Raw genomic sequence first — 16,674 nt, 5'->3', positions numbered from 1 at the left:
AACAGATATATTATTCCCTTTTGCCACTCTTTTAGTGCCATATTCATTTCATTTTGCCATATAAGTACTATTAGTTTATGGATAATTTTTTTTATACATTTCCAAATAGATTTCATCGATTCCTGGGGCTTTGAGTTTTAGGATTGCATTTTCCACTGCTTTTCTTGTTGGGTCTTCTCTGTCTAGTTGAATGTTGTAGATTTTGTTGATTGTCTATGTTGTAACCTTCTTCAATATCGTTTATATTTACATGGTCGCGGAAATGTTGTGTCCATCAGTTAGGAACTGAGTTTTTATTATGTAGAATTTCTCTGTTAGTATCTTTACAAACTTTTAATCATGGTTTAAATTTTCGACAACTATTATTTAAGGATGTGTAGCATTTCCTCGTTTCATTTTTATCAAATAAACTTTGTGTCTCATTGGGAGTGTTCTGTTCGTATTCCTTCTTCTTATGTCGATGGATGTGTTTTTCCTCTCTTCTAAGACGTCTATACTCTTCTTTTTTTCTCCATGTACAACCTGCATCGATGGTTTTTTGATATGCTACTTTCTTTCTATTTGGCACTCATGATCAAACCAATTTTGATCTTCTATTTGCTTTCTGTATATATTTGCAATGTCAGGATCTTTTAGTTTATTAATGTCGATTTTTTCTCTCCTTTTTTAAATTGGACATTCTTTTTTTTAATTGTGTCACCTCTGATCAATATGGTATTATTCTTCAATATTTTTACCTTACATATACAATAGAATATTTTATTTTTTTTTAGATAACTTTTCTTTTTAGCATACCCTGAAATGTTTTAATTTCTTCACCATGTTTTCACACTTCCTATCAAACTAATATATTTTTTCCCTTCTCGCACTTCACATCACTTATGCTTGTTTGTTGTACCACTTCTCCACCAAAACTTCTCTTGTTTTTTCTAATCTGTTAATTTAATTACTTCTTGATCAATCTGGATTATTGTTCTTTTGTCTGGTGATATCCATGTACCTTTACAAATTTTTGTCTCCTTAATTGGGTAGTTCGTACAACCATGAAGCTTTTGGCTGTGAATTTTTCTACAGGGGTGAAATACACAAGTCTACACAAAAACTGAGAATTTCTTTATTTTAAAAATAATCTTGTTAGAATCATTTGACAATAAGAAAACAAATTAATGAACAACCTTCACTTCAATAAAGATTTCATTAAAATTGATTGTTTTATAAATAATATGTCATAGTAGACATTACAGAAGCTAAATACAAACTGAAAGAAAACAGCAGTGAAATTAGGCACAGTGTTCTTGTGAAATAATAATAAATATCAATAACTCAAATTAAATACTTCTAAAGATTCAGCTCTGTTGTTGTTGCTGCTGCTGCTGCTGTGACATCTTCATTTCAGCTATTTCAATAACAGCTTCCCTTATTTTGCTTTTCTCTATACCCAGCCACTGCACTTTTTCCATCTGTTCTGTAACGAACTTGACTTTTCGCTGAAAATAATCTTTTGCTCCCTCAATGTCCTAAAAGAACAATGCAATAAACAAACATTTAGAAATTAATAAATATTTTGTTAATTTATTCTTTTTAATTATATTTCTTGATTTTTTTACCAACCATGTATTTACCTTATGTGATATAGTTTAAAGCAATATAGAGAAAATAATAGTATCTGACATATGTTTATATAAAGCCTATAAAACACGAAATTTAGAATTTATTTGATTGTAGATTGAATAATATGTATATTAACATAATTTATTTTGCAGCCTGTGGTACAGCTTAACTTTCTACAATGCTACAAAACTATTTGCAAAAGGTAACTGACAAAACAGACATGTATAAAATACAAAATATAAAATATTTAGTTACCTTTTCTACATAATATCTTGTTCCAATATCGATTATAACATTTTGTGTGTCATGAAGTTTACCAGGAACATACATCTAGATATTTTGGTTAAGGAAAAATTATTAAATACAGTAATTGCCGTACAATCTGCTAATTTTAATACAATTATAGTTCAATGATAGTTATCAATAAACAATATATCCAAAAATCACTTTATTACTATATAGTAACGCCTATAGTATGCATTCTACATTTATATATTAAACTTTCTTGAACCGAACGACTGAAATACGTGTTTAAAGGATACAGATCCAGTTAGAGGTACTAAAATATCCTGTCCCTCGGATTCGGCAGTGATTTTCTCCAGTGTTTCTCCTGAAGTTTGATATTTGCCCTGTGCTACCTTCAAAGACGCAAGAGATTCTTGAAACAGACTTACTTCCTGAAAGATTAAGCTAATTTTAGTAACACATGTACTGGGTATGTTTGAGTCTTACATTGTCCAATTGGTGTTTTAGTTGGGATAGTTGTTGTACATTCAATGTAGTGAGATCAATCTGTTGCATTCCTTTTTGTTCTGTTGCTGATATTGAAGCCATTTTATGTGGATTTAGTTATTATCAATATTATAAAACAAAAACTCGGGGTCTTGTGCCGATTTAAAACATAACCTAAAAGGTCATCAACACTAAAAAAGAAGAATTAGTAGCAATACGTTGACTGGTTTAAAGTATAACATCAGCAACTCAAAATTATTTATAACACGGCCGTCGCGTCGTCATCATGAAGATGACTATGTTATAGTGTTTCACGGACGATTTTCACATTTGGTCCCATTGAAGATAGCTACAAAGGAGCTGTGAATTAAATTCACAAAACAAATTTTTGACGTTTGACTGTGTTGTCATGTCTTTATAATGTATATGTTGTAGGCTTCAATTACAAATAGAGAAGCTTTCAAAAATATATTTTTATTATATTATTATATGAATTATGCACTTTTTTTATTTTTTTATATACAACACGAACGAATAAATACTCGTTTCTTCTCATATAAATTGCAGTTAATTATTACAACATTTTTTGGCATTTGCCTTTGATAATAAGCTAATAGATTTGGCAATCCTCAAACCACTAGTTGCCAGATTGTTACAGATGGTCACCAGATGTCTGTGGAAAGTACCTGAATACTATTCTTATTATTCTTTGAAAGAATTTCTTTTTTACTGTTAGTTTGTTAACGTTCTATTGGATTTTTATTAATTATAAATCATATGCTATTTCCCGATTTATTAAAAAAACATGGCAACACAGTCAAGCGCCAACATTTCGTTCTATGAACTTGATTGACAGCTCAATTATAGCTATCTTCAATGGGACCAAATGTGAAAATCGTCCGTGTTTCACTATACTATAATTAATATTAAACTATATTGATAAAAATAATTTTAAAATGTAATAAACTAGATTAAATAATAGTTACAGAATATAGATTAAATAATAGTTATATAGGTCATCATCCAGAATACGCTGCGGTGAAGATAGCTACTAATAAGGTCGGCATAACGCAGAACGTAAACTTGTGTTTGGCAGTGTTGCCATGTCCTTAGAACGTATGTTTCTATGCTTCAAATCTGCAGAGAGAAAGCCTTGAAAAAGTGTATTTTTATCAGATTTTTATTTATATTATTTTATGGATTCTGCAATTTTTTAATTTTTTATAGTACATAAACGATATTTGATTCTTTGATTAAACAATTAATTTTTATAATCTTATTGCTTTTGATTGCATATATTTTTCTTTTTTAATGTAAATTTCTTTTTGCCAAACATCAATATTTCGTTTTGTCATGCATCATTTCTGGCTATCTTCACCGCAGCGTATTTTGGATGATTTCCAGTTATTTGCATTTAAAGATATCAAAAAGAAGAATTTTTCTACATTAGGTTAACTGTCAGTCAAATACAATTGTCATAAATTATTAGGTTCAGAAAAAAAATTAATTCAAAATGTTAATTTCCAGGGGTCTCAATACCCTCAGGGCACTTAAAAACTTAAAAATAGCTCCGGTACACCAGTCTGTAAGAAACAGCGGACACAGGTAACTTAACATTTACATAGCAGACATTATTATGTAATTTTTACACACATATCTGTTCATATTTTTTAGTGTAAATTACCGAAAAGGAGCTCCAGAAGCCTCAAGAACTGTCATCTGGGCTGCTGAGGGCGTTCAAGGTTTTATGTGGTGGTGGATCCTTTGGCACTTGTGGACAGAACCTGATCATATTCTTGTAAGTATTTTGGTTAAGCAAGGCAAAAGTATAAAATACAGAAAAAGATATTAAAACAGGTGATAATTTTCAACTACACAAATATTTAATAATCTCTGATAAAGCAAGGATGTAAGAACTGTGTTCAACGAATATTGTGTAGATATAATTCATCAATAAACAAGGATTAACAATAACTAATACAGTTCTGTTTTTTTAGGGTGAGTTTCCTTATCCAGATCCTTCCAAATGGACAGATGAAGAGCTGGGTATACAACAGTAAAATATGTGTATTTGTTAATAGCTTCAGTTAGTTGTAATATACTGTTTTATAAATATTATTTATTTTTATACATTCCTTCAGTTTTCATTTTCCTAGTTTTAAATAAGCTGAATTGAGAAGTATCTTACCAAATGCAGAGCTGAACAGTAGCGCACCTAGAATTTACCTCTGGGGGGGTTTTGGTTGGTCACCAAAATTTTTTTTATGATGTTAACTCCATTTTGAGTCCTTAAAATGTGTAAGTAACAGTGTCGAAATAGGGTCCTGGGGGGGGGGGGGTTTAACCCCCAAAACCCCCCCCTCGGTGCGCCACTGGAGCTGAATATAAAATACAAACCTGTAATATTTGATGTCTGAATAAAAAAATAACAAGTCTGCATATTGCTCCTAAAGATTTTGAATGACTATTGATCTTTCTATAAATGTTCACAAGTAATGTTGTTATTCTTGCTATGAAAGAACCTTTTTTCAAATCAAAACGAACTCCAGGTAATGTATGTATTTATTTGTTTTCAACAAAAGAACACAGTATTTTCCAAATTTCAATACCTTAAATTGTAAAGGAATTCCTTAAAAATAAACGCTTGGCAAAGCTTGAAACGTAGTGTTATTGAGCAAGCTCCTGAGCCACAAAAACTGGGCAACATAAATGGAAACATTTATTAGATAGGAATTAAGTACAATGACTGTCCAAACAGCACTTATTTCGTTGTACTATAAAGAATTCAACAACCTTAAAAATAAAAAACTGGAGAAAAAAAAACACGAAACAGATCAGAATGGAGAATAATCCTTGAACAGGCCAAGACCCAAAAAGGGTTGTCGAGCCAGTGATGATGATGATAAAGAATTCAAACAGATGAGGTATTTTATTCACAATGTTGGGTTTTCAGTATACATTACATGGTCAAATATTATTTGTACTTGCTACAATTTTCAAAATATGTCACAAGTAAATGCTTTGCCTAACCTTAATAATAAATTTTTAGATCTAGTTTTCTGTACTCAGAGGGCTGCAGTTGTGTCGATTTCAACTGATATTCTATTCAATACTTTGCAACATCATTCAGCTTATACTATATTGTTACATGCAGCCAATTTAAATTTGTAATCAAGTTTTAAATGAATATTTAGCCTCAATTCCTTGGAACAAGGTATTAGATGAATCAGATATAAATTGCTGCTTAGAAAATTTTTATCATATTTTATATGATGCCATCAGTATGTTTGTTGCTATCAAATGGTTTAAATCGTTAAACTTTCCAGTTTGGTTTTCGCGAGAATTAATTGAGCTTGTCATACGGAAAAAAATAGCTCACAGGAATTTTAAAGCATCAAGAAAGTCATATGAGGAATTTTCGGTGTTAAGGGAAAGATGTAAATCATTACAAGCAGTATGTTATAAGAACTATTTAGAGAATATTCAAGCAAATCTTTCAAGTAATCCCCACTCTTTTTGGAGGTATGTTAGTACTACATGTGGGTCTAGTGCTTATCCTAATGTAATGTCTAATAAAGGTGGGGATGTAATAGCTCAGAATGGTGATGAAATAGTCAATCTTTTTGCCAGTTATTTTTCAGGTACATATAATGATAGTGAGTATAATGTACCTAATTTTAAATTGGACTATAGTGTGGATTTTCAGATTTTAAAGTTTAGTCTGACTGATTTTTTCGAGGGGATTATGGGTTTAAAAACTACATATTCTTCAGGCCTGATGGTATACCTGCAGCACTTATAAGTACTGTATTTTTTCCCTTTGTAAACCTTTACAACAAATTTTCAATGTATCATTGTCATCATCTGTATTTCCACAATATTGGAAAAATAGTTTTCTTACACCTATCTATAAATCTGGCAATCGCGAGTGTGTTAACAATTATAGAGGTATAACTATTCAATCAGCAATCCCGAAACTTCTTGATAAATTGGTATCGATAAATCTCACCTGAGCTTGCAGAAACATAATTATTGATGAACAGCATGGATTTTCTAACGGGAAGTCAACAGTAACAAACCTTGTCAATTACCAACAATACTTGTTGGGTGCATTTAAGAATAAAATTCAGGTCGACAGCGTTTACACTGATTTCTTAATGGCCTTTGACCAGGTTAATCATAATCTTTTGGTCCACAAACTTCATGCATTATATTAAAAATAAGCGTCACAAGTATGGTGTGAAACTATATAAAATGTGTACAACAGATGGTTACACTTATAGAATTAAAGTATATTGTGGCAAAGAAGATCCTATTTCAAGTAAGGGACATTCACATAATGTTGTGATGGCAATCATGGATAGCTTACTAGACACAGGAAGAACACTGTACGCTGATAACTTTTACTCCAGTGTACCATTAGTTCAAGATCTGCTAGAGTGAAGAACTTTATATTGTGGAACTTTAAGAAGTAACCGAAAAGGTCTCCCTAAGACAATTGGTACAAGAAAAATGAAATCTAATGAAGTGATAGGTATGTGCAACAAACAAGGGATAACAGTTATTAAGTGGCAAGATAAGCGGTCTGTTTTAATGATAACCAGCAAGGGGAACCATAACACTGCTCTTTACAATACTGGTCGAAAAAATAGAACACAAGTCGACATTTTACTGGCTAATTGGTCTTTACCAAAGCCATCTAATTAATTAAAAAAAAAGTCGACATTTTAAAACCACTTTGTTATTGACTACAATAAGGCCAAAAAAGGGGTTGATTATAGTGATCAAATGTTAGCTTACTACACTGCTCTTAGGAAGACGTTAAAGTGGTATAAAAAACTTGCTTTTGAGTTAATTTTTGGGGCAGCTTTAGTGAACTCTTGGATCATTTATAATACGATAAACTCAAATACAAAGTGGCCTCTAATAAAATTTCGCGAAGAAGTAGCATTTCAGCTAGCCAAGAAGTCTACGGACCAAACATTGGTTCAGTCTTCGAAAAGAAAACATACTGACCAAACCAGAAGGATCTGGTACCAAAAAAAGGCGAAATTGTATGGAATGTTACAAGAAGCTGAGGGAAACAATGAAAAGTAAAGAAGCTGATAAAAAGGTCACTAAAGTTACTACATACTGTAGCACATGCGAGGAAAAACCTGCTTTATGTTTACCTTGTTTTAATTTTAAACACAATGTATAAATTTTCAAACTTATACTTACTAATAATTAGCATTTGTTGTTTTTATATTTTATGAAGACTACACATAAATCTTTAAAAACTTACACATAGATCGCACTCAGATTTCTTAAGAACTACCAGACTATTCCGACTGGTGTATCTAAATACAATATTCTATAATACCAGTCAATTAAAACTGATAAAGCATACAACATAATAATTGAATTTTTCTTAATCGCAGCGAAGGTGTTAACGATATTGGTAAGGCTATCAAAAACTCACACTTCCTGCTATTTGCTGATGATCTTAAGTTATTTCGTTGTATACATAATAAATCGGATAGAGATCTCCTGCAAGATGATGTAAATAATATATGTTTATGGTCAAAACAAAATAGTTTAAGCCTAAATCCAACTAAATGTTCTTGTATTTCATTTGGTGGTATAAATAATCTAATAGCTAATAGATATGTTCTTAATGATGTACTCTTGGATTCAGTTACTGAGATAAAAGACTTGGGTGTATTATTGGATTGTACATTGACATTTAGAAGCCACTTTCTTAAAATTAAGGAAACAGGATTTCGTAATCTTGGTTTTATTTATCGTAACAGTCATGATCTCTCACCTATGATATTCAAATTATTGTATTGCTCTCTGGTACGCTCAGGTCTTGAATATTGCTGTTGTTTGGTCCTCATTTCATCAAGTATACATTGATGGATTGGAAAGCGTTCAGAGGAAGTTTCTAAGATCTTAGGCTTTAAAGCACATATTAATATAAAAAATACTGAAAATTATTTCATAGATTATTCTATAATAATGTCTCAATTTAACATTGCTACATTGAAGAACCGCATGTTGAGAGCTGATATGTTATTTTTGTTTAAAATTCTAAACATTATTAATTGTCCCTCGTTATTAGCTAATGTACACTTAAACACAATACATAGAACTCGACACACTGCACTCTTTTATATGCCTTTTCATAGGACTGATTATGCTCGTCATTTTCCCTTGTCGAGAATGCTCAGCTCTTGCAATGATCTCCTTTTGGATCCTTTCTGCCCAAACATTAATGCTTTCAAAAGGCAACTTAAGAATCTAATTATTAATCTAGATATGTGATATTTTTTTATATATTTATTTTTTAACTTTTGTGATTTGATATACTGTTTTAATGTACAAATTTTAACTGTTTACTTGTTTCTTTGTTATTGTTTTGATGTTTATTGTACATGATCTTTACTTTTTACTATTTGTTGTGTTTTATTGTAAATGTAATGTATATATTTTATTGTAAAATAAAATCAAAGTTTAGTAATAAAAAACTTGTAAATAAAACATTTATTGAAATTTTATAAACAATATTCAAACAAATCATAACAGATAAACATATTTACAAACAAACAGTAATTATCTTGGGCACATAGCGTGTCTACCGCCATCTACTGGCAGGCTAGCTCCAGTTATAAAACTAGCATCCTCACTAGCTAAGAAAGTGATTGTCTTGGCAACTTCGTCGGGATTTCCGGGTCTACCAAGTGCGTGAGTGTCTTTCGTCCTTTGTAGGAATGCTTCATATTGCTCATCATTCATGCCACCTACAAAAACATTGATTATTGATTGATTAAGGAAATAAACATTTTTCTACAAAATCTCTTTACCTCTCTTCTGAAGATTAGTAAGTGTCACACCTGGGTTTACACTGTTAACTCTGACCTGTTTGCCTGCTAACTCCAGGGCAACACAACGTGTGAACTGATCCACAGCCGCTTTGGACATACAGTAAGCTAGAACGTTGGGGAAGGACCGCATTCCGTTGACGCTGCTCACGTTAACTATGTTTCCTTTCGTTTTTACCAAGTGAGGAACAGCCAACATGCTGAGATGGTAAACAGATCTGACATTGGTGTTCATTAGACGATCATATTGATCAAGAGTTGTGTTTTCAATGCTTCCTGTAAATATTAATGTCATTAGTTGTGTGATTTGTTAAACATTTAAAAGTACAGTGTTATTATTGTACAGAGATAATTTGTAATGTCGTGGACCTGACGTAATCATTTAGTGACGTCGATCTACGAACGAAACAATGAAATCAGGCATTGCTAAAATTATGCAGTTCTCTTCAGTGCGTTATCGTAGCGAGACAGAACTAGTTTTTGCGTCAGTGATATAGCTTTAATTTTTTTTTTTTTCGTGAACAATCGTTTTTAATATTTTATCATTTTTTGGATCACTCTGAATAAAAAAGGTTAATTGTAATTTTTCTCTAAAGTTTTCAACTTATAAACAATTTAAAGCTGACAAAAAAAAACGAAAAATTATGATATACTCCATTCGCTTAGCTCGAGCACATTTTGACAAATTCATTGTCGGAAACCTACAACACAATAATTCCTACTTCTCAGTATTAATAGCTCAAGTATCCTACTATTGCAGACTTCTTTCTTTAAAAAAAGAAGAATTATTCTAAATAGTGGAAGTGTATACTAAACCCATCAAATTTTGGGTAGTATATATTTAAAAAATATATTTTAGTTGTTATAATTTAACATAAGTATTTATTATATGGTGCAGATAAATAAATATTGATTGTCGGTAATTCGCAAAGTTCTATTTTATTTACTATTTAGTTTGTTTACCATTAATATTGGCTATGAGTACGTGTACTTGGTTGTATAGTAATTTCCAGCTACTTTTAGTCTATCAAAAAGTAACTAACTTCGCAAAAAAATAATTACTAAATTCACTAGACAGTTCGGACTGGGAATAGCGAACCGAGTATAGAAGGCTCAAAATACACAATTATTTTTGAATTCACCAAACCTTGTTCTATCAGTTTCTTATACTTTAGTTTGGGCTTATTTAATTTAAAAACATTGTTTTAATTGTTTGAGGCCCTTATTACAACCTAAAAATGGATTTATACAAAACTGTTAAATAAATTAGGACCACTTTTTGTATGAGCGATCTCTTGTATAAACATATTTTGCTGAATTTAAAACCAAAATCCTATTATTTTTCTATCATATATTGATTTGTTATTTATTTATTTGTCCTCTGGATTTTTTTCAGGTCTTAAAAGGTTTATTTATAAGCCAAAGTAGTGCAATGAAAATATTTTACATTTTTACACGGCAATTCTTATCGGCAGTGAAGACGGGAAGTCGGAAATTTTTATTACATCTTTCAATGTGAGATAAAAAATGCGATGACTAACTGAAATGTTTAAGATTAGAGAAACATAATATGTCATGTTTATTCGAAATACTCGACATCATTAGCACGTGCAAATCCTACCCTGTCGCCTAATTTCCTATGAAATTAAAATGGTAAATGTTTGTAGGGTCCATTTATTTTTTCGGGCACGCGTATTTACGAGGTCCACGAGGTTTTGAAACATTTTTACATTAATGTGGAGGCTGATATAAAAATAGAATGAATAGTTAAATAGATGTGCGTAAATAATAGTTTGATACACTTTTTACATCAGATCATAAACTTGAACTACTAAACATATATTATCATTATTAATCTGCATTGGAATCAAAGAGAATCCGTCAAAATGGACAATTATGAAACAGAAAACGCACACATTAAAAGAGGCGTTGGGCGGGAGCGTATGTTATCGCCATTGTTATTCAAACTTTACAGCAAATATATTTTTAAAGAAGCATTATTGGAGGAAGAGTACAGTATAGCAATAAACGGAAAAATCTTGAACAACATAAGATTTTTAGATGGCGTCAATATTTTAGCTAAGAGTAGATACACTACAATATTTAGGAAACAGCAAATTACTGTAGTATCCAGGACGGATCACCACGATGAGATTCATTAAAGAAGCTATTGAAGGAAGTAAGATAGGTCGCCGAGATGTAAACAGAATGCCAGACTGATGGAATGCGCAAATTGAGCAAGACAAGAAAAATGAATGTATAGTCGTGAGAAGTTTAACGAGAGCAAGAAGTATAGCAGGGATTAACCCGATGTCGTCGAGAAAATCGAGGAAGAGTACCGCGCACGGAAGGAGGAACTCTACAGGAACATTCGTACAGACAAAAGAAGGCATTGAGAAGAACTGTGAGAAAATATGGATGAGGATATCAGTAATATATGGTCGCCACAAAGTTTCATGCGTATCCTCTTAGAAAATTTCTGGTATTCGTCTGGGATTGGTGTTTTTCATTGAACTTGTTGCATATAGAATTCCTTCATTTGTTACGTTAAGACATTCACCTCCGCACGTACGTTCAAGATGATTTATTTACATATAAAAAGCTATTTAATACATGTTCTCCACATTTTTAGTTCTTCTATGTATTGGGTTCATACTGTATTTTAGGCGAGGCATAAATAAACCTAAGAAATTTTTGCAGTTGGATGCCTTTCAATGAAACTTGTTGCATTCAATTCGTCAAAGTGTCAGAAAATTTTGTGAAAAAAAAATGATGATGTGAAAATGAAAATTGCAATATTGATCAAGAAAAATGTATTTTTTAAAACACATTTCGAAGTGCTGAAAAATGACAAATTAGTAATTTGGAAATAATTGACGGACATGTATTTTAATATTACTACTCGGGGGTTTTTGGGGTCATTGAATATGAATATCATGACGGTGAGGGTCTCCGATGCACCTGTGCACCAAGGACTCATCCAAAGTTGTGTGGAAATTCGATACAAATCAGTGCAAACTCGTTAATCAGGGGTTTTGGGGTCGCTAAACACTAATATCATGTAGGCGATGGTGAGCGAGACACCTGGTGCCCAGGGCGGGTCTCATCTCTTAGATTTTTATGGAAATTCGATTCAAAATCCAATCCTGGTGTCCAATACGGGACTCATCTCCTGAAGTTATGTAGGAATTAGATACAAAATCAGTGTAAACTCATTACTGGGTGGTTTTTGGGGTCGCTGAATACTAATAATATGTAGGCGATGGTGTGCGAGGTACCTGGTGACCATAATGGGCCTAGTCCCCTGGAGTTTTGTTTAGATTCGATACAAAATCAGTTTAAACCCGTTACTCCGCTGTAATGGGGTCGCTGAACACGAATACTAACGATAGTGTGCAGGACACCTTGTGCCCAAGACGGGCCTTATCTCGTGTATCCTAGTTTTGTGGGAATTCGATACAAAATCAGTACAAACTCGTTATTGGGGTCGCCGAATACTAATATGTCGGCGATGGTGTGTGCGAGATACCTGATTACAAAGACGGGCCTAGACCTTTGGAGCTTTGTGTAAATTCGATACAAAATCAGTTTAAACCGCTTACTTTTTTACCGTTTAAACGGCTTTTTACCCAAGTATCTAGTGGCTCAAAATATGTACATCCAGATAACACTGATGATGGAATAGTAATTCCGAAAACGTTCTATGGTGTAGCCCGATAGGGTGTTTTAATTATATACCTTTTATAAAGGAATTTTTAAATACATTTTTTGTGATACTTGATATACAGCCAGCTACAGGAAATTAGTTTCCTTACCTTGTGGATTAGAAGAGAAATGTTCAAAGCAATGAAAGAGCTAGGAATACCAAATCAGTTAGTAAATTTAACAAAACTAACTCTTCAAAAAGTTGAATGTAGAGTACGAATTCAGGGGAACTGTCTAAACTTATTAAAACAAATAAGGAGGAGACCCTCTCTCCTGTATACTGTTCAATCTGGCCCTGGAAAAAGTAATATGTATGTCACAAATCACAACCATTGTTTCAATATACAATAAATCAGTGCAAATCCTTGCCTATGCTGATGATATCAATATTGTTGGGAGAACAGAAAACACTGTATGAGAGGCGTATGTAGCATTAAAAGAATCAGCTACAAAAATGGGTTTAATAATAAACACCAACAACAGTGAACGAATTTGTATACCTGGGAGCTCTCCTTAACACTAAAAATAATACTACCACAGACTTTGCACGGTCAACAGATGCTATTTTGGACTCAATCTCCTCCTTAAATCAACAGTTATATCGAGGAAAAACAAAAATATAACTCTAAAAAACAATAATACACACAGTCCTAACATATGGTTCAGAGACCTGGATTCTGTAATGAAAACATGTTAGGATGTTTTGAAAGAAAAGTACTTACTTATGGAGAAGTGAACAAAAAGTAATGAAAACATGTTAGGATGTTTCGAAAGAAAAGTACTTAGGGAGCAGTTAATGACGATGGAATGTGGATAAGATGATACAACTTGGAACTGTATAGAATACACCAGAAACCAGATATCGTAAAACATATTAAGATAGGATGTCTGAGGTGAATAGAGCATGTAATGCAGATGGAACAAAATGGTCCAGCTAGAAAAGCACTCCTTGATAGATCCATTGGTCAGGGAAGAAGAGGAAGACCCAGAGCAAGGTTCCTTGATAACATTGATAAAGGCATGAGAAATATGGGAATACATGCTTGGTGGAGGAAGGCGATGGATAGGGACAACTGGAGAGAAATTTCCAAATCAAGTAGAATAAAATTTTTTATTTCTTCTACCAATTCCATTTGGTTATCTGAAGCCAATTTGATAGTCTGTAAAACCACACTATTTTTCCACTTTTCCTGTTCAGGACTATTTATTTTGCCATTTATTGATTGGTTTTGGACATTTTTTTCATATTTGATCGGCTTTTTGCATCATATTTCTGCATTAAGGTTAATATAAGAATATAACAACTAAATTAGATATTTCTTTAGTCATATGTTGCATTACAAAAAATTTAAATCTCAATTTACTATTTTATATAATTCTGGCTTATTCCCAATAAAAATAGTAAATTGCATTAAGATTCCACAAGAAAATAGCTTCAGAACAATCTTTAGTTATCAGTTGCTACAGTTTTCCACCAAATACAATCATCAATGACACACACATTAAACAGTTACTGGAAAACTCATTTTTTTAGTCTTCATTGCAGGTGACTAATTTATTAATTTCTTTAGTGGAATAAAGACCTTTTTAGTGCAGCAAAACTAAAGATGCAATGTTAAAGTGCAATAAGGCATATCGAACATTGCTGAAGGATAAATATAATACTGTAAAAACATGCATTGCCATGAGAATGAGGACTGAAGTGACAATTTACAGGATTTCACATATAGAAAAGAAAAATAATCGAATTTTACAGTTGAGATTAGTGAATTTAGTAGATGAATGAAACAAAATGGATTCATATAGTAAGAAACTGAGAAGAATGGAAAAAATTATGGTAGATGTAATATTAGGCAAATAAAGCTCAGACTTTTCTACAATTTTATATCTAGCAATAAATGTATTTCACTTTTTTTTAACTGTAATACTAAATCTACTTATTAGTATTCAGTTACTAGGATATTTGTTTTAGATAGTCTAATATGAACATGATTAACTACTCAGCTTTGATGTCTCCAAAATATTGTTCTTCCATTAACTCACTATAACTGTTTAAGATAAGATATAATAATGGTAAGAGCAATTGTATGTTTTGTAGAGAGTATGGTGTATGCATACAAAATTTCAAGATGTTTAACTAGATAAAAAGTGTTTTATGTTAACATATGACTACCCATTACAGTTGTAATCTCAGTAGTAAAGTAAATTTTCTGTAATTAATTAAATAAAGATTGATAACTGAGACTTTGAGACTGATTTTGTGTAACTTTACTACAACCTGTTGCCAAGAACACAGTTTCATACATATTAAATAAGTTTTTAACCTTTTTTATCAGTTTTTAAGTTCTATTTGAATTAATGGTTATAATTGTTTTATGTATTCAAAATAACAATTAAAAAGGACGAAAGATGTATGCTTTTTCTTGAATTTTCAGTGTGAATAGTTTGTTAAAAAAATGGGCATTGTTGATTATATGATTATAGTAATATCTAAGGGCCAAACAATATATTTTTATAAAAGCTCTACAATTATTCAGAAGATTATTTCAAAAGTTCTTAATATATTATATTACACATATTAGGTATATGGATATACATTCATTACTTAAAACAAAACAATAATAAACAAAATTTCATCCTTTTTGTCATGTAATTCAAATTGTTTGAGACTCCCGGACAATTAACCATGTAAATTGGCATTTTCTTCTAATAACCTTGGGGGGTTACGAAAATAATTCAAAAATGATATTGCATTTTAACAAAGTTCAATATAAAGTTGGTGACATTCACCAACTGATTTACTAATTTTGTTTTTATCAATAGATATCTATTTTTAGTAACTATGTGATGCCAACTTATTTACCTGTTTCTATGATACCGGCATTGTTCACCAAGACATCCAATCTCCCAAAATGTTCAATAGTTTTGTCCAAAATTGCCTTGGTATCCTTTTCATTCGTTAGTTCCCCTTGTAACAGCAGTGGAATGGATTTGGTTGAACAATCTGAGGCCACTTGCTTTAAGTTATCCACATTTCTACCGGCAAGTGCCAAAGTGGCACCGAGACTAGCAAATTGTTTCGCCGTAGCAGCTCCAATCCCTGAACTAGCACCGGTTATTAAAATTACTTTTCCTGTAAATGCCATATCTATATCTGCTTCAAAATAAATGCAAGTTTTATATTCAGTAAAGTACTACTACAGACTGTGCTACTAGTTGAATAACAGCCGGTTTTATCTTATCAAGACAGTAACTTGTTAAAGCGACTGTAAAATAAACAACAAGAGTAAAAACAATCTAAAAATAAAACGTATAATTTAATTTATTTCAAAATATGAAGAATGAACTGTGAAGGTTATGGAGTGGCTAGCACACAGCCTGCCGAGGTTATAAAAGCAGAATACAAACAAATCTCCTTTTATGTAGATACTTCTGTTAATCCACTGCATATTTTTGTTTGAAAATATATACATATAGGGTTACTATAAATATTTTTACAGTTTAAGGATATAAGAACTAAGAACCAGTGAACTTATTTCTTATATCCGGAATGTATTCTAATCTAATAGACACCAACTGTTTAGCAGATTCTACTTTTGTTCTTTAAGACTATGTCAAAATAAAGGTAGATGGCACTAGCTGTATATGGTTACACAATTTGAAATTTCTTTTTTATTGAAAATTCATTGTAATCAGTGGAATGTAAAAATAAATATATTTACCTAATAAAAATTGTCATTGCTTTTAAAAAATAATAAAAATA

The 16,674-nt window shown here is 31.7% G+C and overlaps 3 protein-coding genes across 3 annotated transcripts; 1 reads left to right on the top strand and 2 right to left on the bottom strand.

Moving 5' to 3' along the window:
* Positions 1–1,098: 1,098 nt before the first annotated feature.
* LOC140431281 (prefoldin subunit 5-like) lies at positions 1,099–2,548 on the bottom strand. The gene is made up of 4 exons (XM_072519216.1): positions 2,344–2,548; positions 2,154–2,288; positions 1,867–1,941; positions 1,099–1,517 (listed from the first exon to the last, which is right to left on the bottom strand). Exons 1-4 carry the CDS (start codon positions 2,443–2,445, stop codon positions 1,347–1,349), a joined length of 483 nt encoding a protein of 160 aa, XP_072375317.1. The 5' UTR covers positions 2,446–2,548; the 3' UTR covers positions 1,099–1,346.
* A 1,224-nt stretch (positions 2,549–3,772) lies between these two features.
* Positions 3,773–4,458, top strand: LOC140431286 (NADH dehydrogenase [ubiquinone] 1 beta subcomplex subunit 2, mitochondrial-like). Its single transcript, XM_072519220.1, has 3 exons — positions 3,773–3,948; positions 4,018–4,141; positions 4,341–4,458. The coding sequence occupies exons 1-3, from the start codon at positions 3,857–3,859 to the stop codon at positions 4,401–4,403; spliced, it is 279 nt and encodes a 92-aa protein (XP_072375321.1). The 5' UTR covers positions 3,773–3,856; the 3' UTR covers positions 4,404–4,458.
* A 4,395-nt stretch (positions 4,459–8,853) lies between these two features.
* LOC140431283 (3-oxoacyl-[acyl-carrier-protein] reductase FabG-like) lies at positions 8,854–16,353 on the bottom strand. Its single transcript, XM_072519217.1, has 3 exons — positions 15,775–16,353; positions 9,189–9,482; positions 8,854–9,125 (listed from the first exon to the last, which is right to left on the bottom strand). The coding sequence occupies exons 1-3, from the start codon at positions 16,055–16,057 to the stop codon at positions 8,938–8,940; spliced, it is 765 nt and encodes a 254-aa protein (XP_072375318.1). The 5' UTR covers positions 16,058–16,353; the 3' UTR covers positions 8,854–8,937.
* Between the last annotated feature and the right edge of the window lie 321 nt (positions 16,354–16,674).

This window comes from Diabrotica undecimpunctata, unplaced genomic scaffold (genome assembly GCF_040954645.1).
Source record: "Diabrotica undecimpunctata isolate CICGRU unplaced genomic scaffold, icDiaUnde3 ctg00000621.1, whole genome shotgun sequence".
In the NCBI taxonomy this organism is placed as follows: domain Eukaryota; kingdom Metazoa; phylum Arthropoda; class Insecta; order Coleoptera; family Chrysomelidae; genus Diabrotica; species Diabrotica undecimpunctata.
This window is presented reverse-complemented; position numbering and strand designations above follow the sequence as displayed.